General features: G+C 39.6%; 1 protein-coding gene and 1 long non-coding RNA gene across 6 annotated transcripts in view; one reads left to right on the top strand and one right to left on the bottom strand.

The window, feature by feature from the left end:
• Positions 1–4,163: 4,163 nt before the first annotated feature.
• The window catches only part of LOC121527346, a 52,583-nt gene continuing 34,119 nt past the window's right edge, over positions 4,164–22,627 (bottom strand). For 3 of the 4 annotated variants that reach the window (XR_005993391.1, XR_005993394.1, XR_005993393.1), the window contains 2 exons: positions 21,523–21,647; positions 10,698–10,935 (listed from right to left, as the gene is read on the bottom strand). This is a non-coding gene — a long non-coding RNA (uncharacterized LOC121527346). Of the gene's footprint in view, positions 5,384–10,697; positions 10,936–21,522; positions 21,648–22,627 lie in introns of those variants that run through there. The other variant, XR_005993392.1, reaches the window with a different exon arrangement.
• Positions 6,845–22,627, top strand: part of LOC121527345 (amyloid beta (A4) precursor protein-binding, family B, member 1 interacting protein) — a 53,850-nt gene continuing 38,067 nt past the window's right edge. Inside the window, exons 1-3 of one of the 2 annotated variants that reach the window (XM_041814279.1) lie at positions 6,845–7,244; positions 18,096–18,155; positions 21,285–21,384. In XM_041814279.1, the coding sequence (XP_041670213.1) occupies positions 18,096–18,155; positions 21,285–21,384 (160 nt within the window). In that variant the 5' untranslated portion in view covers positions 6,845–7,244. The remainder of the gene's footprint in view (positions 7,245–18,095; positions 18,156–21,284; positions 21,385–22,627) is intronic. The other variant, XM_041814278.1, reaches the window with a different exon arrangement.

Genomic DNA, 22,627 nt, shown 5'->3' with positions numbered 1-22,627 from the left:
GTGTTTTAGACAGTAAAATCATCACTAAACTTCAGTTGAAGCGTTTCAAAGTATATTGCATTAAATGTGAGTCAATCCCTCTGAAGGGTTAAATGGCTACACAGCATTACCAGCTTTTATTTGCATGAGAAAAAGGAAGTTTTGTCTTTGCATCAACAAAATGTTCCCCATCCTGATGACTGTCACTCTTCATTTCACTCACTGTTGGCTCTCCGCTGACCCTTTTGGCCATCCAGGTTGCAGCAAAAAGATGTCACAGTTTTTTGTTTAACATGTCCCGAATGTTGAGACAGCTGCTGGTTTTCAGCCCAGTGTCCTCCACGTTAAAGCGGCCCTGTCAACACGGAGCGCCCTTCTTTATAGACGGAGCCGACAGAGGTCAGACTTTTTGTTAAAGGGACTGTGGCAGGAGTCAGGAATGTAAAACCCACAGCTGGTTTTTGGACGCTGCTCTGCTACTCTCTCATTTCAGTGATTCAGAACAGCCGCATGTCAGTGGGAGGTTATCTGAGGCTGATTAGTGGTCGGATGTTTGTGTACTTAAATGTTCTGTTTATGTATTTCAGAGCTAAAAGAGTACGGAGGACAAATTCTGCCAAAAAATAATTTATAATAGAGTCTAATCAACCAAAAAAAATCATATGGATCATTCTAAAACATAACCTTCTAATTTTGTGGTCTCATTTTGACTATGAATCTCATACTTCTGATCAAAAATTTGTGTGTTCTTAAAATTGTTTTATTTGCTTAGTTTTGTTTTCCACATGTGGCAGCTGTGTTCTCCTTCTTCCTACTTGTTGGTTATCAAGTTACACAATGGAGATCGATTGAAAAGCTGTGATTTTTACTAGTAAAGAATAACCACATAGTGAACCACCATTACTCAATAATAAATCAATATCATCACAGAAATGTTTGATACTGGTTCTTGCAAACATATTAAATTTGTTAACAGTACTTTTACCAAGAGAGATGAACTATTTTAAAGGCATTTTAGCCTATTACAAATAAGCTTACTCCTGGGACAGCATGGTGCAGACTGGCAACAGAGCATGGGCTGAACCATCAAAACGAAGAAGAAGAAACATAGCAACAACGGGAAACACACAACACGCAACATGGAAGAGGACATACAAGAAGAGGGAATGATGGTGTTCTTCAGACAATTTTTAACGGAAAAATCACGAACTAAAAAAATAAAAAATAAAAAGACTGTGGAGAAAAACAGCGCGAACACGGACTTTATAGTCTACTAGGCGAGCTAGAGGTGAGTTGTTGTCAGTCAGCTCGCTTCTTGATTGGCTACATTTTGTTCCACGTTTCAATTCACAGAGTCATGACTCGGGACTCGTCGGCTTTCTCCAGACTAGGATTTTTGGTCGTAAATATTGAACAAATTTAATATTTACGATTGTCGGCCCCGACCGTCGGAGCCGAATATCGGGACAAATTCACTCTTAACACACCTCAGACCACAGGATAATCTTATAGGATACTCTTATAAGACATAAGATAATCGGGCGTTTGCCATCGTTGGTCGGGAAGGGGGAAAATCGGGACAAAAACAGCCCGGTTGCCTTTATGTGTGTACCCCGCTTTAGAAAAGAAAAACACCAACATCTGACTACACAGCTATGCTGAACCTAAGAGGAAAGAGTAACGACAAGCTTCCTAGAAATGTAGTGGAGTGAAAGTCAAAAGTTTCCAAAAAACAACTAAAGTACAAATACTGAAAAAATGCTCTTAAGTACAGTAATGTACTCCATTACTGTCCACCACTGGGCATTTGGAATCATGAACTCTGCTACATAAATATAGTCATGGCCTTTTCCCCATGACATTGAAGTTTGTTTAAACTGACATTTTTTTAGTTGTCTGAATCTTATTTCCACCCTTTTTTTAAAGCAATTTTTTCCTCTTTTTTAATGAAGAAAAGTTAACAATTTCTGATAAAACTGCCCTTTGTCATTGTCATGCTGATTGGTCCGCTCATCTTCTGACCGGGCACAAAGGTTTCAGACTGGTGCTGATAACAGACATGAAAACTGGCCAATCTATTTTTTTTATCAAGATGAGATTTAAAATTTTTTTTGCAAAATTGAATTGTTTTTGTTTGTTTTACCTAGTTTAGCAAGATTTTTGTAATCAGGTATTGTGACCTAGTGTCTCATTTTTTATTGTCTCATTATGCCCACTTAATAGCTCATATTTCTGATCCGACAACCTGCTTTGTATTTTTTTAATGGTATAAGGTACCAATCAAACATTTTGATCTACACCCAGCGGTTAGGTCGTGCCCCATGTGCAGAGGAGGACTGGGTTCAACTCTGGCCTGCGGCTCCTTTCCTGCATGTCTCTCCCTAATCTCCCATCCCTGCTCTGACTCTACCCACTGTCCTCTATGTCAGGGGTTCTCAACCTCAGCCCACAACCCCAAAAATAAAGGTGCTAGAGACCGGGGACCCCCACTGTACCTGAAGGCGGTTGAAGGTGGTCTAGAATAGTCATGGGGAGGCCGTCCATAAAGAGGGATAAGGGGGAAGGTTTCTGGGACCCAGCTAAACTGGGGGCCCATGGAGGTCAGGAAATTCATGATCCATTGTGAAGTAAAGCTGTGAAAACTATATTTCATATTTGACCTAAATAATGACCAATCTAATCAAGGAAAAACAAATATCTCTATCTATTCATATATGTTGTAAATAGCCTTCTTGAAATGAAAATAACTTTTGTTAAAAAAACATTTTTAAAATGGGTGAAAAATTGCTTATTTAGTTAATGGCAAAAAAATGTACAAAAGGTGTTGAAATTGGATTTTTAAAGAACATAAATGGGTTAAAAGTGAAAATGAATTACCAAAAACAGATTAAATTGGCAAAAACAGGCACAAAAAGTGCTAAAAGGGGATAAAAAGTGGCTGAAATGGTTTTAAAGTGCAAAAAAATGGAGGAAATTAGGTGGACTGGGATGAAAAATTTATATGAACTGGCAAAAATGGGATAACTGTGGTTAACTGGGCAAAAAGGGGTGTAAAAAGTGGTTAATAGTGGCAACAATGAGGCAACAATAGGCAGAGAGTGGCAAGAATTGATTTAGAAAGTGGTGGAAAGGGTATAAATTGACACAAATGGATTTTAAGTGGCAAAAATGTGCTAAAATTGGCCAACTCTGTGTTATAAAGTGATGAAAAGTAATTGAAATTTGGTAAAATTACCGTAAAGTGGCAACAGTGTAATTTTTTTTTTTAATCTTTTTTTTAAGGCATCTGGTGACCCCATCTCAGTGTCTCGCAACCCCAAATGGGGTCCCGACCCCAAGGTTGAGAACCACTGCTCTATGTAATAAAGGTGACATAAAAAGCCACAGAAACATATGTTTAAAAAACATCTCAAAATGTTTACATCATGAGTTACACCGAAACTGTTTTATTGCCAGCATGTCTTTATGTTTTCATCATCTTTATGTTTTTTCACATGGCACTACTGGGCCTCCGTACACTGTAGGGTTTGACTTTCAAAAAACCAGACCTCTGTGGTCTTTTTCATTCTGTTGCTAAACAAACCTGCTGGGGCTGATTGTGGACTTAAATTACTTGCATCCAACCCAAAACTCCGGCTAAATTTTCATTACTTTCTCTGTCTAAACATCCACAGATGATATGTGCTTCACAAAGAAAAACTCAAGGCTGGGGTTGGTAGCATGAGCCGCTCTCCACCAGCCACTGAGCTCAGACGTGTTTGGCATGTACAGTACAGCCGAGTACAAACAGAGGGCACTACAACACTCCTCTACGCATCACTCATCACTTCATCATAGTGACAAATTGCCCTCTGCTGCACTGGATTTGACAAATGCTTCATGGTTTTGCAAGGTGCCCACTGGTTTTGTCATTATCACCTCATTTTCATTTATTGCAGAGGAGCCCAGCAAAGGTATTCAGAGGTGTGCTGGAGCGCTCAGATTTAACATGACGGAGACTAATGGCTTTAAGGCATGCCCTCACACCTTACCATCTGGGGCTCTGTCGTGCTTTGAACTGAAACAATGCTCTTTTTAAGTCAGGATTTTGCTTCTGCAACCTGTAAGAGCTTAGAGTCAAGGCTACTGATTTATTGTAAAGGCACAAATGGGATAATTGCACTACTTTTTTCATATTTTGATTATTTTTGCTTCATGTTGCAGTCGTGCTGTTATTCAAAGAAGACAGCTTTCCGACACCGAGTCTGCTCGAGGTTCCTGTCTGTTAAAATGGAATAGTCCCTTGCTACTGGTGCAAAGTGCTCTCTCATTGGTGGATTAGTCTCTTTAGTAGAAAAGGATCTGGATTGTTGGGATTGAAGTTCTCTGGTATCCATTTCTATTGCATTTGTGTTCAAAGTTGTACTGACCAGTTTATCCATATATTTTGCTGAACACTGCCAAGTGGTGCTGGTTGTGCTTGGTAGACTGAAATGAAATTGTCCTGCTGGGATAAAGTCATCTGATTCTACAAAAACTTTTAAAGATCTGCACATTTTAAACCTAATTCCTGTTAATTGCACGTGCATCATCAGAGAATCAGCTTCTTTTTCAGGCTTATATGTGGATGTGAGTCTGAGTAAAGCTGTCCAGTAACTTGTAGTCAACTCCTGAACTAAACTAAGACTCGACAGATGAGCGGGCCCTACTCTGGGATAATATGGACCAAGAAATGACAGCATTTACATTACAGACGTTAACGTCACATGGAACAGGAAATCCTATCTGGAAGAGATTCAGCGCTAACCACCAACTTCACTGGAATTATGGGGAAATTAACATCACTTCCTAGAGATATATCATCTATCAGATGGTGGTAGATGATGACTGCTGAAGGGCTCTGTGAATGTTTGTGGATAATCTCTGTAAAAAGTAGAAACAAAGAGTGCATGTAAAGATAACGTGTTGAAATACACAGAGAGTGGCTTAGTGACTGATAAAATCTTCTGCCCATAGATGAGTTAAAGCATTCCCAGACTGAAGCCACAATCAGCATCACTTTCTTAAGAGTGACTGCCAAAACACAACAAAGCAGAAAAATCCCCCTCTGAGCTCCTCAGCCCATAATCAGTGTATCTAGTTGAGAAATGCTCTCCGAGGCAGCAGCACAGAGACATTGGGAGCTAATGGGGAGCCCGCCTTTGGGTGTCCATCTGTTTGTCAACCCCCGAGAGAGGCAGGAAATGAGCGCTGGTTGGGACACATGCCTGTACCCCGACTGTTTGCTTAATACATCACGAGTCACAAAAAGCTCTTGGACGTGTTCAAGGTTATTTGGTTTTCCTGTGGTGCTCGGCTTCTCTGTGATGATAGGATTTTGCCACAAAGAGGGTGGTCTGTTTCCCCACTGGAACCAAGGCTGGTCCTGTGGGAGGAAATAGGACACAGAAGGGCTAATTAAAGCAAAATAATGTACCCAGAAAGCAATATTTTTCCTTTATAAACAGATTAGGAAGATGAAAATGAGCTATAGCAACTGGGAACAGTTAATATAAGCAGGAAAATGGAGTCTCTGCAGGCTGAGAGTTAGAAAAAAAAGATGTGAAATCTTGTTTTCGGCCTCCCAGGTTGACTCAAGGAGAAATGCAAATAAATAGAGCTATCTGTGTCTGCTTGGTCAGATAAGAGCCAGAGGCTATTCATAGCCTGACAGCTTGACTCTCCTTGGTTCCCCCCGAAGATAACTGACCTTGTTGCACCGCAACAGCGTCTCAAGATATTCCTTCCTGATTTTTAGTGCAGAAAGAGTGAAAGTAATTTACAAATGCCTCACTCCAAAGTTCTAACTGTACTGTGTCTTATGTGCAGGAATGATTAAACACTCCACGGATCCATGTGTGCATAGACACTGGTTCGCCTATTTGGGATTGTAAGGAGGTTAGGCCAGACCAGGGGTTCTCAACATTGGGGTCGGGACCCCTTGGGGGTCGCGAGACACTGAGAGGGGGTCGCCAGATGCCTTGAAAAATTGAGAATATTTTTTAAATGATATCAAACACTCTTTCTCTCTCTCTTTTGTGCCTTTATTGACAGAGAGGACAGTGGATAGAATCAGAAACAGGGACGAGAGAGAGGGGGAGAGACATGGGGTAAAGGGCCACAGGCCAGATCTGAACCTGGACATGGTGTACATGGGGGGCACCATAAACCACTAGGCCACCTGCAACCCATCAAACTCTACATTTTAGCCATTTTAATGAAAAGATATACATGAAATTAGTTAAATGTACAATAAATAACTGCTTGTTCTTAACAACTGTTTCCTTATTTGGGGGCTGAAAAGCGTGTTGAACTGTTGTGGGTTTTTTATATTGAAAATATCTATTAGTGCAACTTTTTAACCACTTTTTCTACCCAATTTTGCCACCATCTTTGGCAATTTTTCATCAATTTTTGTACAATTTGGACCGTTTAAGCCACTTTTAACCACTTTTGCCTCTTGACACCAATTTTGCCAAATCTGGCCCCTGCTGTGATTGAGTTTGACACCCCTGTACTAGAGTTATGCATGTGTTTTGCCTAGAGAAGGTCTTTTTCAGCCATACAGCAAACAGTTTGAATTTTATGGCTTTGTCTAAAAGTAACTCTAGTTCTGTCAGATGAATTGAGATCACTGGGGCAGAGCTGGAGTCCAGCATACTTCATAGGCGCTGCCATATTTGCACTCCCGCCTAAAGAGCTGCTGTAAATCAGCTTCAGGGAGGGTGAATTATTAACCCAGAGCGCCACATTCCTTCTGCTGATTCAGCCATTCTTCTCAATCGCACTGAGACATTTCTTTTCCTTCCCTTCTCCCTAAACCTTCATCATCCGCTCTGAGCGGCTGTCGATCATCTATCTGATCCGAAGTCCCACCAAACTCGACCGAAGCCCTCTCATCTCGGTCCAGGTTTCAGCGGCTTTGAAAGGGTTCCAGTACAGTGCAGATAAGGTGGCTGTTAACGGGGGAGAGGACGGCCCTGCTCTGCCTCGACAGGACTGTTGTGAAAGTGTCGAGGTCTTCTGGGCAGGAATGTAGTGACAGGTCTGGACCTGAACTTCCGCATTAAGCAGGAAGAAGTCAAGAGTCAGAGGCAGATGCAATCAACACACCCAAATGTGCCTGTGTGTAACTGCCTCTCTGTGGTGAGCGTTGTTAGAGAATAATATTTTGAGGTGGAGCTGGTGTCCATGAAGCTGTTATCTTGAAACTAACGGGTGAAAAAAGGATTAACACATTTGAAAAGGTGAGTTAAATGTCTGTTAAGTTGTACTTTCAGCTCATGGTGAACAATGGAGGCGTTTTTATGACTGTGAAGCTCTGCTGTGTTCTTTTGATTGCTCCGCCAGATAAGATAAGTTTGGTTAAATGAGAAATATCATTAAAAAGGCACATAAAGTGACTAAAAACTCTGAAATATCCTTTTAATTTCTGGGATTAAAGTCCTTTTCCATAATGCAGCCTTTGTATAACAATGCCAAAGTGATGAAAAGAATTTGTTACTTTATTTTTTGTTGCATTTTTAGAATTAAGGAGTCATTGGGTGGACTTTAACATGATGAAGTGTTTATTAGTTCATGTTTCATTTGAACTGGGTGGTTCTAGTTTCAGATCACTGTATGTCTCAATAACCACAGGAAACTGATAACACTGGCAGCTGATGTTAAAGCTATGACAATGACAATGCAACCATTTTCTTCATTAGTTATCATTATTAACAGACAAATTGACCATGCAGCTACAGGCTATATCCCTGTAAGTCATTCTGAACAGTGGAGTGGTGTTTCTGGTGTTTCTTTGTTTTTCATGCTGCTTTAACGTCCAACAAATCTGCTCTCTGACAGCCCAATGAGTCATATTCAGTGGGGCGTTTTAATGGAAAGGTTGAGGCTTCTTTCCTTCATGTAAATTCAACCTTTAAGTGGAAATAAGTGCGTTTGATTTCAACAAAAGGAAAATCTTTCTGGTATTGTTTAAAGTCACAGCCATAACTCTTGGTTTTTATACCTTCCAGCGCTTGGTCTCTGCAGCTGAGTCTTTAATTTGCCTACTTCACAGCAGAGTACATTCAGTCCTGTAAACACATCTGCTTATAAGACTCAAGTTTAAATCTGTGATCTGAGTAAGAGAGGGAGTTCCTCTACATTATAGTAAACATGCTCTGCTTCAACACAGCTACTTACTGCTGCTGTCTGCTTTCCATTTGCCCCCGTGAAACTCGAGTGAAGCATGTGTGGACTGAAGACATTTATTTGAGGAATGTATGCTGTATTTTGGTCGTTTTCAGTCTTTAGATAGCCGAGCAGAAGTACAGTGGGGTGTTTACTCAGTACATTGTGTGGGTTTGGAAACATGCCACATTTAATACCCGAGTGTTTGCAGTAATATTTTATAAATGCTGACAAATCACATATTTCAGAGCGGTTTGTGCAGAGGCAGAGACATGCTTGTTTGATTGTGTTGTTCATGCAGCAGCAGCATCCAAAACAATGTGGATATGAACCCTGATTCCAGCTCTTTATGCAGTATATTCACTTATTGAAGGGAAATGAAATTACCTTGTTTAGTCCCTCTATCTCACCTTACAGAGGACAATGTACAGTTTTCATCAGTTTATCCTCTGTGGAAAATTCAGCTCACTCTGGAGAACTGTACCCCCAACATGACTCTTCTGCAGCATTCCTGATGGGAATCTGGGTCATCATTTCAATCTTTATATCTTTGGATAAGTTGTGTTTTAGACTATAGCTCTGTTTTTTAGGAAAGCTGGGCCTATGGAGATGTCTCAATCAGAAATGTGCTGAGAAAATCCATACAGCTGCCATTAGCTTACCAGCTAACCAGCTAGCTTCTTGCTAATGCCAGGCTCCTCTGTGCTTTCCAAAGATAGAGAGAAAGTGCAGCTTTCCACTTCAGTCCTTTTGCTTTGTGATTGTGGGTACAAATTTCAGTTTTTATCTGTTTGATGTCCACATAAAATTTGGGTAAAGCAAGATGATTAAGGGAAGTTTCAGTGCCAGGGAAGGAGAGAGAGCAAGGAGCTGCAGCCACTGCTCTGAACAGGCAATCAAACATTAAAATGACTTGTGATATGGAAGGCCACTTCAAAAATGAAAATGTAAAAGTTAGGCAATTCTTAAAGAAAACTAAATTAATAATAATGGGATAAAAAATCATAATTATGAGATAAAAAGCTGTGATTATGAGATTAAACACAATTATGAGATGTTACGTTACAATGTCATTTCACACGTGAGATAAAAAGTCAAAATTATGAGACAAAAAACTGAGAATATAAAAATTCTGAATATAAACTAAAATGTAATCATGAGATAAAAAGTTGTGATTATAAAATAAAATGCAGTTATGAGATAAAACATTGAAATTATGAGAAAAAAAGTCATGATTATTATTATGATTATTATCACTCATTGTTATTATTATTTTTATTGTTATTATTATTATTATCATTATTACTATTATCATTGTTATGTTATTATTATAGTTATTATTATTATTATCATATATTTTGTCTGTCTATATTGATTTTTAGGGTTGATTTTTTCCCCACGCCACGCTACCTTCTTGTTCTTTGTTGTTGTTTAATTTTGCCAGCTAGCGGCCCATACATTATTGTGACCACACAGTATATTAGCCTCTACTGACAATGATTCCTACGTAGTTTAAATGACTATACCTCAATTTTAACAGATTTTCTGTGCTTCTTATGTGTGTTTTTATCCAGTAACTCCAACAAATACACCGTTATAATATGTAACACTGCCTCGTTTTTAATTGTAAAATGGTGGCCGGGGTTAATTTTGCCATCAGACTAAGAATCCAATCATGTTTTAGTAATGGAGGAATTGATTTTATATCAAGCTTTCACAAGAATATAACCTCTTCGGCACCATGAGTAAATCTTAGGAATCTTTTTGAGATCTACAAGCACATTCATTTTAATTAGCTTCTAAAAACATCCACCACAGAAGCCCAATTCTTTCCGTGTGTCATTTTAAAAATAAACTTCCATCTTTTATAGCGTGTACATGTTGTGTTTGTTGATGCTGACAGTAGAGATGACGTACGATCCAGAATCATTCTGTGGTTTTTGCACTAAGATGTTATTTGTATTGTGTGGTTGTGTCAGGAAAATATTAAAAGTGACTTCAGGAACTAATTAAAGTAATTTAAGAGTCATTATATTGCAGATATTTTCCTATAATAATAAGAACGTGCTGATTTTAGGACTGCTATTGATTAGTGTTGTTTTTGCAGCTTTTCTGGAGAGTAGCACACATGCAAATCATCGACTAGCTTTGTGAAAATTACATTTTCATGCAATTAAATGTGGCACAATGTGAGTGAAGGATGCAGAATTGTGTTAAGTTTGCAGGTGGCTGTTTGTGTCACCATTTCCTTCAAGATTTCAACATGGCAGGAAGTTAACCGTTACCACTTCCTCCAGGGGTAAGCCATTCGTGTACGAAGGTGGGGGAGTGGGCCCCTATGACACAACAGCCAGAGTCCCTCGTGAACACGTCACATGGAAATTACACTGATAGAAAATGTGGTCACTGTTGAATATTTCAATAGTATTTAAATCAGACAAGTTTGTTTGACTTTAATCAAAAAGCACGAATGGAGCCAGCAGATACAGAGAGTCTGGTAAGCTTCAGATCATACATGCACACACCACGTGTCAGATGTTGGAGCAATATTGATCAGTTTCACATTCAAATTAGAAACATCATGTCACAACAATGTATGAACTTTAGCCTGGAACACCATCAGTCACTCTTGTCTCCTTCTCAGAGTAACCAACAGAGGTTTTTGTCTCTAATGTCAGGGTTTGGTTTTGATTAAATCCAAATGAAAATGTTTTCCTTTTTCCTGTTGGCTCCAAAAATGGCTGAACAGATTCCAAACTGTGATGACTGAAAGCAGAGATACACTTTTGTTAGAGATAATATTTTCACATCTAATGCACCGCCGAGCTGGAGAGAAAAGAAGGAGGATGTGGTTATGCAAGCTCTTCTGAGGGACAGAAAACCAATCAGTTTAAGGGCCCTGGTTTTGTTTTAACTCGCTAAAAAGGAGATCTATAAAAACCATGAATAGTATGCTTGGTTTGTTTTAAAGTCCAGATGAAGACTCAGCCATAACAGTTACCAACAACAGCCACATCAATCTTTTAGGTAACGCTGGCAAGCTGAAACATTTATCCAACCTCTACTCTGTGTGTCTTTGTATAAAGATACGAGCGTGTGAAGGCTAACTGCTAAACATAGAGAAAGCAATAAAAAAAAACTTTGATTACTTTTGGTCACCTCAAAAACTGCTGTATCAGCGTAGATGTGTTATACAAAGAGGGACGTTGCTGGCGTCTTAAAAAGGATTTTTAAAAACATCCATGGAGGAAAGAATGGACTACTTTGCCGGCTTAAAGCATAAACAATCATCACTCAGGTCATGACTCGAGTGGTTGCCATGGTAGCTGCTTCTTTCTCCTCCTTGGCAGATTTACAAACCAGCCGTGTGCATACGGCCGTATCAGACTGAGTACATGTGCAGGTGAGCACAGATCATTGCTGCTAGAGGGGAGGGTGAGCCATTCCACTGTGGCACAGTTCAGCACAACCGTGCCTAATGTGAAAGCCCGCTAAATCATTAGAAACTGGCAAAGAGTTGGAGGTCAAGGGAACTTTAAGGGAACATAATACTAGAGTGGTCAATCATATCAATAACATCCTTACTTATAAATGTATGCAACCCTGTTTTTTCTTTGTGCATTTGTTTGGCCACTGGGAGACATGCACGCTGAAATGCAGTTCTAATACTCTCAGAAACCTGCAAGTAGATTTTGTGAATTAGTTTGTCATCTGCAGCCATTAATCTCACTATACACAGTGTGTCTGTAGACATCACTGAGAGAATGGCAGTCATCCAATGCTACCCAGTGGACCAATCACAGGGCATTGGAGGAGGTGCATTTCAGGCAACATGCGTAAGCTCCTGCATAGGTTCAAGGCTATGCCACCTTTATACTTCTGCATCAGAAGTATAAATCAGGGTTAAAGCTGTACATAGGCACTGCTTTACTTTGAGCTAAATAGTAGCATCAACAATAGGCACAGTAACGATGCAAACACGTAGATGAGTAGTAGACTATGACCATTCCTATTAAGGATGTTCCCAAGCCTCTATGTCCCTATTTGTCTAAAACAACAATAGTCTAAAGTGGAGAAAAGCTTACGCAGAGAACACTGAAATTCATAACAGGATAATTGTGTCAGCAGGTATGATGTGTAAAGTGTGGCTAATATTAGCAGCTAGGGCCACCAGTCTCAGTTCCTCTTTTGCAGATTAGTATCATGCTTAGTTATGTCAGTATAACCCTCAGCCTACATACAACTTTACTTTCATTTTCTAGTTAAAAACTGCCAAACTGAGCTGTTTCTTCAACGTTCTTGCCTCTAAACTTCTCGTATTTACATCCGGCTAAGTGCCTGGGAAAAGCTCTGACAGGAAAGCAGCAGCATTAACTGAAGGCAGGCAGCTACTACTGGTGCTAGGCTTCATTACAGTTTAAAAAGAGCATTTGAATGGGATTTCAGGCCTGTGGTAATAAGAAAAATAACAGGCAATTGATTTAACCCACTCGTAAATATTCACCAAATGTCTGGTTCAGACCAACCATTTATTTTTAAGTAGTTCGTCAAAATACCTGCAAACTGGACAAGACAATTTTACATAAGAGTCTTCAAATGAAACGTACAAACTAATATATATGGAGACGTTTCATTTCAAGACACTATGCATGTAATTTTGCTCTTGTCCCATTGATTTTTTTACTTATTACAATCAATTCCTGCCTTATCGCTTGTGTTTTTACCTTGCAATAAAATGTCTAATGGTTGGCCTAGAGCAGGGGTGTCCAAACTTTTTCCACTGAGGGCCACATACAGAAATACATAAAGACGTTGGGCCCACTTTAGTATCCACAAGACGAGGTATATGGCATGATCAAATCAGAAGCAGAATGAAGGAGGAGCTGGGGTGGAGTAAGGTTGCAAGAGCAGCTTGCAGAGAGAGCAGTAGAGCGCGGCCAGGCAAAGCAGTTTAAATAAGGCAGCATGTGAGTGAATGGCCAATAGCGTGCTTGGAGCAAATCAGCTGATGGGAATGTTATTGGCACTGCTATTTGCTGCTGGAACTCGCCAGGGAGTCAAAAAACAAGATATTAATACTTTGATTACCAATATTTTTACCACGCTGAGTATGGTCTCAGTTTAGTCACAGAAAACACCAATGAATTCTTCCTGCTAGGATGTTTGTTTACAACATTAGCATGGTCGGCCCAATCAAAATTGGGCTGCGGGCCGCATTTGGCCCCTGGGACACAGTTAGGACATCCCTGGCCTAGAGGAAAAGTAATGAGAGAAGGTGTTAGTCAGATAAAGCAGTCCTATTTTAGGCAAATCTGAACCAAAGGATATGACAAACTGATCTATCAACACGGCCAGCTTTCACATCTTTAACAAAGAAATAAATTAAATACAACAATACAAAATAAACTATTAGCTGCCATTACACATAATCACTTTATTTCTTAATCTCTCTGTAGCAGAGTTAAATTTTAGGCCTGTGAAAACCAGCAGCAGCCACACAACCACAGACAGAAGGTGCAGTTTCAATGTGAGCTGTGGTAAGTTGTAATGATGCGACTAACTCACTTCAGACCACTTTAGCAGCTACAGACGCAATGCTTCCTGTTGAAATGTCCTCACGTACTGTGCTTTTAGTTTCACAGTCTCAGTGCACGCTGGACTATCAACACCCAGCAGAGCTGCACAGAAGCTCAAATATAACACATTACAATTCCCGGAGTAGTAAAATAGAAGCCCATTTTAGCACCAATGTCCTGTAACTGAGTGAACTCCTGCTGACTCCATCCAGCTACTGGTCATATTCCACTGTAAGAAAACATGGACTTTGTTTTGACTGCACTCTGTAGCCCATCATAACATTTACTCTGAGAAATGGGGGATTCAAATAAAACACGGCAGAGAGACAGCACACTGTACATAATCACAGATGGAGATCTCAAGGGAACGTTGAAGGAAAAACACTCTGCTGCTATTTTCATTCTTTAGACTGAAATGCTAAACTTTTTCAGGAGCTAATATATCACTCCATGCATCCATGTATTACTTCACATTGGTTATGGGAGCACATTATGCTTTAAAACAGTGATACTCAACGTGTGGCTCTAGAGCCACATGTGGCTCTTTTGTGATTATTTATCACTCTTTTATGTCTTCATTTTAAATATTATTCCCCAGAAACCTTTGAGGGAAACTTTTTTGCCCTTTTTCACCATTTTTGGCCAATTTTCATCCATTAAAGCTACCTTTTGCAATTCAATACCACTTTTTTCCTACTTTTATGCCCATTTTTGCCACTTGTTTCCAATTTTTGCCACTTTTTATCCCATTCTTGCCCTTAGTTGCCATTTTTTCTCCCCATTTTTGATACCTTTTGTCATTAAATAGAACTTTTTCCCTCCTTTTTCTATTTTAGCCACTTTTTGCAACTTTTATCCTTTATTTTTGCCCTTCTTCATCATTTTTTCATCACTTTTCACCCATTTAAGATACATTTTGCCATTAAATACAATTTGTTTCCTCTTTTTTTGCCTGTTTTTGCCACTTCTTGTTGCAACTTTTATCCCATTTTTGCCCTTTTTTCATCACTTTTCACCCATTTAAGATACCTTTTGCCACTAAATACCACTTGTTTCCTTTTTTTGGCCCATTTTTGCAACTCTTGACTGCTTTCTGCCCATTTTAGTCACTTTTCACTAACCTTTTTTCTATGTTTTTGCCACTTTTTGACCATTTTTGCTTCCCTTAACTTATTGTTTTTGCTACTTCAAGATTTTTTTGCCACTTTTTGACCATTTTTGCCTCCCTTAACTTATTGTTATTGCTACTTCAAGGTGTTTTTGCCACTTTTCACCACTTAGATTGCTCTGGCAAAGGTATTTTTCAACAATTTGACCCTTCTGTTGAGTAGGGTAGAGTAACACTTCTTTAAACTGTAAATATATGATGTTAATGCATTATTTCAACACATAGACCTGACAGCTCGGCAGGTTTGGCAAAGAACTGATTGCAGAAGTAAGTTACAAATCATGGCTTTAAAAATGGAACTTGTGTTGACCTTTTTTAAAATTCTGTGTCCGTTTGAAGCCAAAGCATCATAAGAATGCATGTTTAAACATCTTTGAAACTCAAGCAAAGAGATTTACACCCCTGCAGTGAATAAATCAAACATATGATGGTCTTTAACCTTGGTGTAGTGACTCAAAAAGTGAATCCTACATTGGAGCCTCTCTGTTAATAGCAAAATGAAATAAAACTACTCTCTGCAGTTCAACACGTCCAACAAGACACAACAAGTTGTGGCAAAAATGAGTGCCTGGAAGTTATGCATGCAGAGTTTTCTTTGAGTCTAGGCTGGAGTTGTTTTGCAAGTTTTCATGTGGCCTCAGGGCACAAAATACAAGTGAATGTATTTTAGAGTGAAACAGCAGTACTGAGTTTCAACACTGGCTGTGTAACTGTCATGTGTATTTAACATTTGTTTTATCATGCAGATGGAGTTACCTCTTCATTCCACACATACCTTCGCTGTCATACATCATGACAGCTGTGTCAAATTCATGAATTTGGCTGTGCTGATAGCCAAGCAGAAGCATTTAGACGCCTGCCCGTTACACCAACAGGGACTGTAAGGATACTGTATTCAAATGCATGTACTTTGGCCCCCTTTTGTGGCTGTAACAGCTTCCATTCGTCTTACTTCCCACAAGATTTCTGAGTTTTTTGTGGAGGTTTGTGCCCCCATTCTGTAGAGCATTTATGAGATCAGGTACTGATGTTGGATGAGAAGGCCTGGCTCACAATTTACATTCCAATTCATCCCAAAGCTGCTCTATGTGGTTCAGGTCAGGGCTCCACGTGGGCCAGTCAAGTTCCCTCACACTAAACCAGGTCTTTCTAGTCCTTGCTTTCTGCACTGGAACACAGTCATGTTGGAAAACAGAAGTGCCTTCCTCAAACTGTTGCCACAAAGCTGGAAGCATAGCATTGTCCAATATAATATATACTGGATACAACATACACTGCATGGCCAAAAAAAAGTCGCCATCAAAAAAAGGTCACACACTCTAATATTTGGTTGGACTGCCTTTAGCTTTGATTACAGCACGCATTTGCTGTGGCGTTGTTTCGATAAGCTTCTGCAATGTCACAAGATTTATCTCCATCCAGTGTTGCATTAATTTTAATATTGATGATGGGAGAGTCTGACCACTGCGCAAAGCCTTCTCCAGCACATCCCAAAGATTCTCAGTGGGGTTAAGGTCTGGACTCTGTGGTGGCCAATCCATGTGTGAAAATGATGTCTCATGCTCCCTGAACCACTCTTTCACAATTTGAGCCCAATGAATCCTGGCATTGTCATCTTGGAATATGCCCGTGCCATTAGGGAAGAAAAAATCCATTGTTTAAGAAATGAGAAGTTACTCATTGCATCAGCTGGGGTTAAATAACTTGTTGCCAGCTGAAAGATAATCGCCCATGCAGTAATTATCCAATAGGAGGCTCGTACCTATTTGCTTAGTTAAATCCAGGTGGAGACTTTTTTTTTTGGCCAGGCAGTGTATATCCTGGTCTGCTGAAGCATTAAGACTGTCCTTCACTGGAGATAAAGGGCCTCACCCAAACCCTGAAAAACAGCCCCATGCCATTATCACTCCTCCACCAAACTTCACATTTGGCCCAATATGATGAATATTGCCCAGATGCTTGCTGTGAGGTTTACATGCAGCTGCTGGACCATGGAAACCCATTCCTTAATGCTCCCACTGCATAGTTTTAGTGCTTTTATGCCAGTAGAAGTTTGGATCTCTTCAGCAGAGCGGTGGATACTCTGATGCACCTCAGCAGTTGTCTGGGATTTTCTGCTTTCTGGTTGAGTTTTTGTGGTTTCTAAACACTTCCACTTTATGATAATATCACTTACAGCTGACTGAGGAATATAATAAGGTGGCAGTTATCACAGCACCACAGTAGAAGTCACTAATGGTATGAATTAAACACCTGACTTCAATAATGACCAGGTATGATGGTCCAAGTTTTATAGGGATACGTCAACATTTTGGCAAATTCGTCCATGGCCATAATCCCTATAGTCTTAGTAATAGGTTCGTTACCTTTAGTTGTCGGTGCAAGCTATTTTTAGATCAGCTGCTGCCGAGTTCAGACCTGCTGTGCCAGCTCAATGTAAGCAGACAGTATTCTGGCTTTCCCTCATCAAACTCATCGAATACACAATCCAACAACTCCAAAACGCTCTCGTGGACAATTTGTGACCTGCACATTCACCACGCTATGAAATAATCATGGAACGTTACGAGACGGAGATGTTTTAAAGCTAAATGCAAAGCCGGAACTACACTCCAGACATGGCCGCTGCACTGTGTCACTCCGCGCAGTGGTTTACTCAAGAAATAGTTCCGAGTATTTGCTTCATGTGTCGTAATGTTACATAATTAGACGTTATTATTTCATAGCGTGGTGAATGTACAGGTCACAGCCTGTCCACGAGAGTGTTTTGGAGTTGTTGGATTGTGTATTTGATGAGTTTGATGAGGGAAAGCCGGAATACTGTCTGCTTACATTGAGCTGGCACAGCAGGTCCGAACTCGGCAGCGGTGGATCTAAAAACAGCTTGCACCGACAACTAAAGGTAACGAACCTATTACTAAGACTATAGGGATTACGGCAATGGACAAATTTGCCAAAATGTTGACGTATCCCTTTAAATCTGGCCTGCGTCTCCTTTCTGACACGTCATTCCCCACTCTCCCGCTCCAGTTTCTGACTCTGTAAGCTGTCCCATCTCTTAAGGAAAGACTCCAAAACAAGACTTGAAAAAAGCATGATGGGATCAGTTTTTGGCACGAGCTGAAATGGCCTGATGTCTGTATATTTTTGCATGTCTGACGCGTCTTTGCTGCTCTTTCCAGATGGACGACATAGACGCCATGTTCAGTGAAATGCTGGGGGAGATGGACCTCCTGACACAGGTGAGCTTCTGCATTTCTCATCACAACTAAAGATTTTAGTTAGAATGATCATGCACCTTAATTAAGGGACATTTAGACATACCATACTGCTTTTTGTTGTATATTTCAACTTTTTTATTCTGTATGGTTACTTATCGTTACAAAAGTCTTATTGTGCTTAAAGCTACATTATGTAGCTTCTTTAGCACAGTAGTTTTTGTATTTTTGTCTGAGACAGTGGTTCTCAACCTTAGGGTCAGGACCAAGAGGGGGTCTCCAGATTCCCTTTAAAAAACTAAGAACATTATTGAGTTCCACTGTTGCCACTTTACACCAATTCTGCCAAATTTTAACCAGTTTTCATCATTTTTCCCACAAATTTTAACATATTTTTGCCCTTTTAAACCCTTTTCACCACTTTTTTCTGCCTGTTTTTGCCATTTCTAAACCAATTCTTGTCACAAAAGCCAAATATTGCCTCTGTCGATCCATAATTAACTCTATTAACCCCATTTTACTACTTTTTATGCCCAATTTTTCCCATTTTAACCACATTTGACTATCTGATATGCCCATTTTTGCCAATTTGACCAATTTTTGCCAATACCTGCCTGTTTATTCTTCCTCAGTTAGCACTATTTTGCCAGTTTATATCGATTTTTCTTCTCACTTCACCAGATTTCCACCCATTTTTGACCATTTAAAGCCTTTTCATTTCCTTTTACCACTATTTATGCCCATTTTTGCTTTTTTCTGCTTTTTTTTGCCATTCTTATATAATTTTTGCCGCTTCTAACTGATTTCTGGTGCTTTAAAAATCTAATTTCACCACCTTTTCCTACATTTTTTTGCCATAGTTTACCAATGTTTTCCATTTTTAACTCATTTTCATTCTTTTTTTTTTCTTTTTTTTTTCACAAAATAAAGTTACATTTTTTAAGAAGGCTATATAGTACACAAATGATTTAAAAAAAGATTATTTCATTGATAATAGTGGTTATTTTTAAAATATGGATATCAAAGCTTAACTTTACAATAGACCAGGATTTTACTGCTCCCCATGGCCCCCAGTTCACCTGGGCCCCAGAAAGCTCTCCCATTGTTGGACGGCCTTGTCTCCACATGACTGTTCTAGAATGTTCATGGCTGTGTTCAACCACCTTCAGGTCCAGTGGGGGTCTCGGTCTCTGGCACCTTTATTTTGGGGGTCCCGGTCTCTGGCACCTTTATTTTGGGGGTCACGGGCTGAAAAGGTTGAGAACCCCTGGTCTGAGACACACCTAAGGCCGGCCACACACTACAGGATTTTAAGTCCTATCTGAGGCAAGATGTAACTGTTTGAAATTGTCCTTCTGTCTGTGGTCTCCCACGATTTTAAAATCCTTGCAGGGGTGTCAAACTCAAGGCCCAGGGGCCAAATCCAGCCCGTGGTGCAGTTATACCCGGCCCACCAGATCATATCATATTTTTATTATAACTGGCCCACCAGTATGAGGTCTGCAGATTTCCTCCAGTTTAAAAATGTACACTTAACAATGATTATTGATAAAATCCTTGTTGAGTCATAAAAATTAGAAAAGAAATTCACGTTTTCTCTATACTTTCAATTTTGCATCTCCCAGTTATGACTAAAAGTTATGGTTTTGACTTCATTTTATATTTTAACCCTTACATCTCATAACTTTGACTTTTATCTCATATTTTTAACTTTTAAATTTATAATCTTACATTTTAAGTCCTATTTTGACCTTTTAGTCATGATTTTGACTTTTATCTCACAATTTGACTTCTTTCAACTCCTTACTTTTATTTCATTTTCTACCTTAAAAACTCATGATTTTAAATTTTATTTCATATTTTTGACATTTGAACTCAGGATTTTAATGTTTTCCTCATATTTTGACTGTCAAAAATCATAATTTTGTATTTTATCACACTTTTTGACTTTTAAAATTCATGGTTTCAGTTTTCTATCTCACATTTTGCCTTTAAAAAACGTTGTTTTGACTTTGAATGTCATGTTTTTAACTTTTGAACTTCGAAGTTTGACTTCTTAGCTCAGATTTTGAGTTTTTAACTTATCATGTTCACCTTTTAATCACAAAATCATTTATCATCAAGTTTTTTACCCCCATAATTCATTTCTGGTGAAAATAAGTTTGACATTTTATGGTTAAATATCAACCCTTTAGGCCCTCAGGTTAGACCTAAGTTCAGAATCCGGCCCCTGCTGAGTCCGACACCCCTGCTCTAACGTGCGGCCAGCCTAAGATGAAGGAAAAATCTCACACCGTTTACATATCCATGAAAAATAGCCTCTTTAACACGTTATACTGCCTTTTGTTGCTGGATAGTTGTCGTAATAATATATACTTTACAAACTGTCATGGCACACCGTATGGGAACCACTATCGTATTATGTTGCAGTAGCATCAACTGTTTGGTTTCCCTTTTTTGAAGCAGTAGGGTGGGAGATGTTGTTTTATGTTATGTGCTTTACTTTGGCCAATAAGTTAATGTGTAATCATGTTATATCTATTTCACTCCTTAAAAAAGAAAAGGGATTTATTGAACTGTATCTGCAATAAGACATGCTTTAGGGAATTAAAGGGAATAAACTAAACCTCCCACTGGACTCAACAGCACATGTTCTCTGGACTGCCCATGGTTAAATCTCTCACCTTATCCCTTAAATAGACTCGTCTCCTTTAGAGACAGATGACAAACTCACGAACACACACCATCGATCACCCAGACACTCTAGACCGGTCAGCACAACAGACACCGTGGGGGAATCACTCTTTGTGGTCATCTAACAACCATAAATTACACTCACTTCTGCGGAGGAGGTCAAATGGCAAACTCATAAGGCAGCTAGACATCACACTCCTTTTCCTCTCAGTGGAAAGCCCTGCTGACCACTTTGATGTTGTTTTTAAACCCCCTAGGTATTTTAAATCACTGACATTTCACTCAGGGAACTTAATATTACACATGGAAGCTCAGTAATAGGGGAAATACTTTAAAACTGACATGTTAACATCATACTTTCTTACTTATGCTTATGTTTCAAAGCAGTCAGGGTGTTACAGCTCTGCAGATATTTTTTCACACTTGAACATAACCCCTATTTGTTCTCTCTTTTTCTAGTCTCTAGACTCGAGTCTGGGTCCAGAAACACTCCCTCCTGAGCCCCTCCCCAGCACCAACAAAGAAGTCAACTACTCCTTTGGTTTCACAGACCTCAATGGTAACTTTACATTTTCTCCTTAATGTGTGCAGAAACACTTAAAAGAGCTTGTTGTTGACCTGTTATGTACAGATTTGTGTGTGCAGGACAGGATATGCAGCATGTTCCCTCGGTTATCCTGAAAATGATAAAGATTACCTGGAGAACTGGTGATGTTAGGAGCAGAAAAACAGCTTTCAGTTGCTCTTTTGGCTCCAGTTCAAGAGGTGATTTCAGATGAAGATTGAGGGCCCATATGTGCTAATTACTCCACCTAAAATGAGCTGTAAAACAAGCAGGCTAATGTTAAAGCAAGGTTAAAGCATCTGTTGTCATTAGCACTAAGTGTCCCTTTCCCTGTTGTTTTTTCAGTAGCTGTGTAATTAAGAAGGCTATTTTAAGCTTGTCAAATGAGGGTCATGATGCACAAAGCTGGGACGTAAATTCCTTCACAAGTAAAAACACTGATGAAACTCAACTAGTTTAAAAAGTATAAACCCACTTGGCAGTGCTTATATCTAATGTAACAGGCATGCCATTACATTCATAAGCATTAGCAGGTACCTGTATACTAAAGTAAGAAACAGAAAGTTTTTACCTCCGCCAAGGAGGTCATGTGATCGGGTGGGTTTGTTCGTTTGTTAGCAACATAACTCAAAAAGTTGTGGACGGATTATGATGAAATTTTCAGAAAATGTCAGAAATGGCATAAGGAAGAACTGATCAGATTTTGGGAGTGATCTGGATCACCGTCTGGATCCAGGAATTTTTTCAAGGATTCTGTACTATTGGGAGATAGGGCTAATGGTGGAGGTTTGCGCTGTTACCACTTTACACCAGGAGATGGCGGACATGAGTAACTTCAATCCCAGCAGCATTTTTGGGTGTGTTTCTATTCAAAGTTTTGGAGTTTATAGAGTTTGAAAGACGCACGCCCGGTCAAGGAGACGAGTCGGAGCATAACAGAGAGAAAGACAGCGAACTGTAGCGAGAAAACTCACAATGCTGGGAGGAATAGAGGAATATTCACCCTCTGACATGACTTCCAGTCATCCGGTGAGACCATGGGTGAGACTGTCAGTGCATCTGTTGGCACCAGCAGGCAATGCTTCCACCATGATAGTCCACACATAGTGAAGTCAATGCTTTGCCTCACCGTGTTTCCACCCCACCGGAGAGGGAGTAATCGGCGAATGCCATGGTGGAGGGCACATGGGGACGGATCCAGGAATTTACTAAAGAGGGGGTATTATACTTCTCTGAT

Source organism: Cheilinus undulatus, linkage group 19, assembly GCF_018320785.1.
Source record: "Cheilinus undulatus linkage group 19, ASM1832078v1, whole genome shotgun sequence".
Taxonomy (NCBI): Eukaryota; Metazoa; Chordata; class Actinopteri; order Labriformes; family Labridae; genus Cheilinus; species Cheilinus undulatus.
Note: the sequence above shows the minus strand (reverse complement) of the source record. Positions and strands in the feature narration are given on the sequence as shown.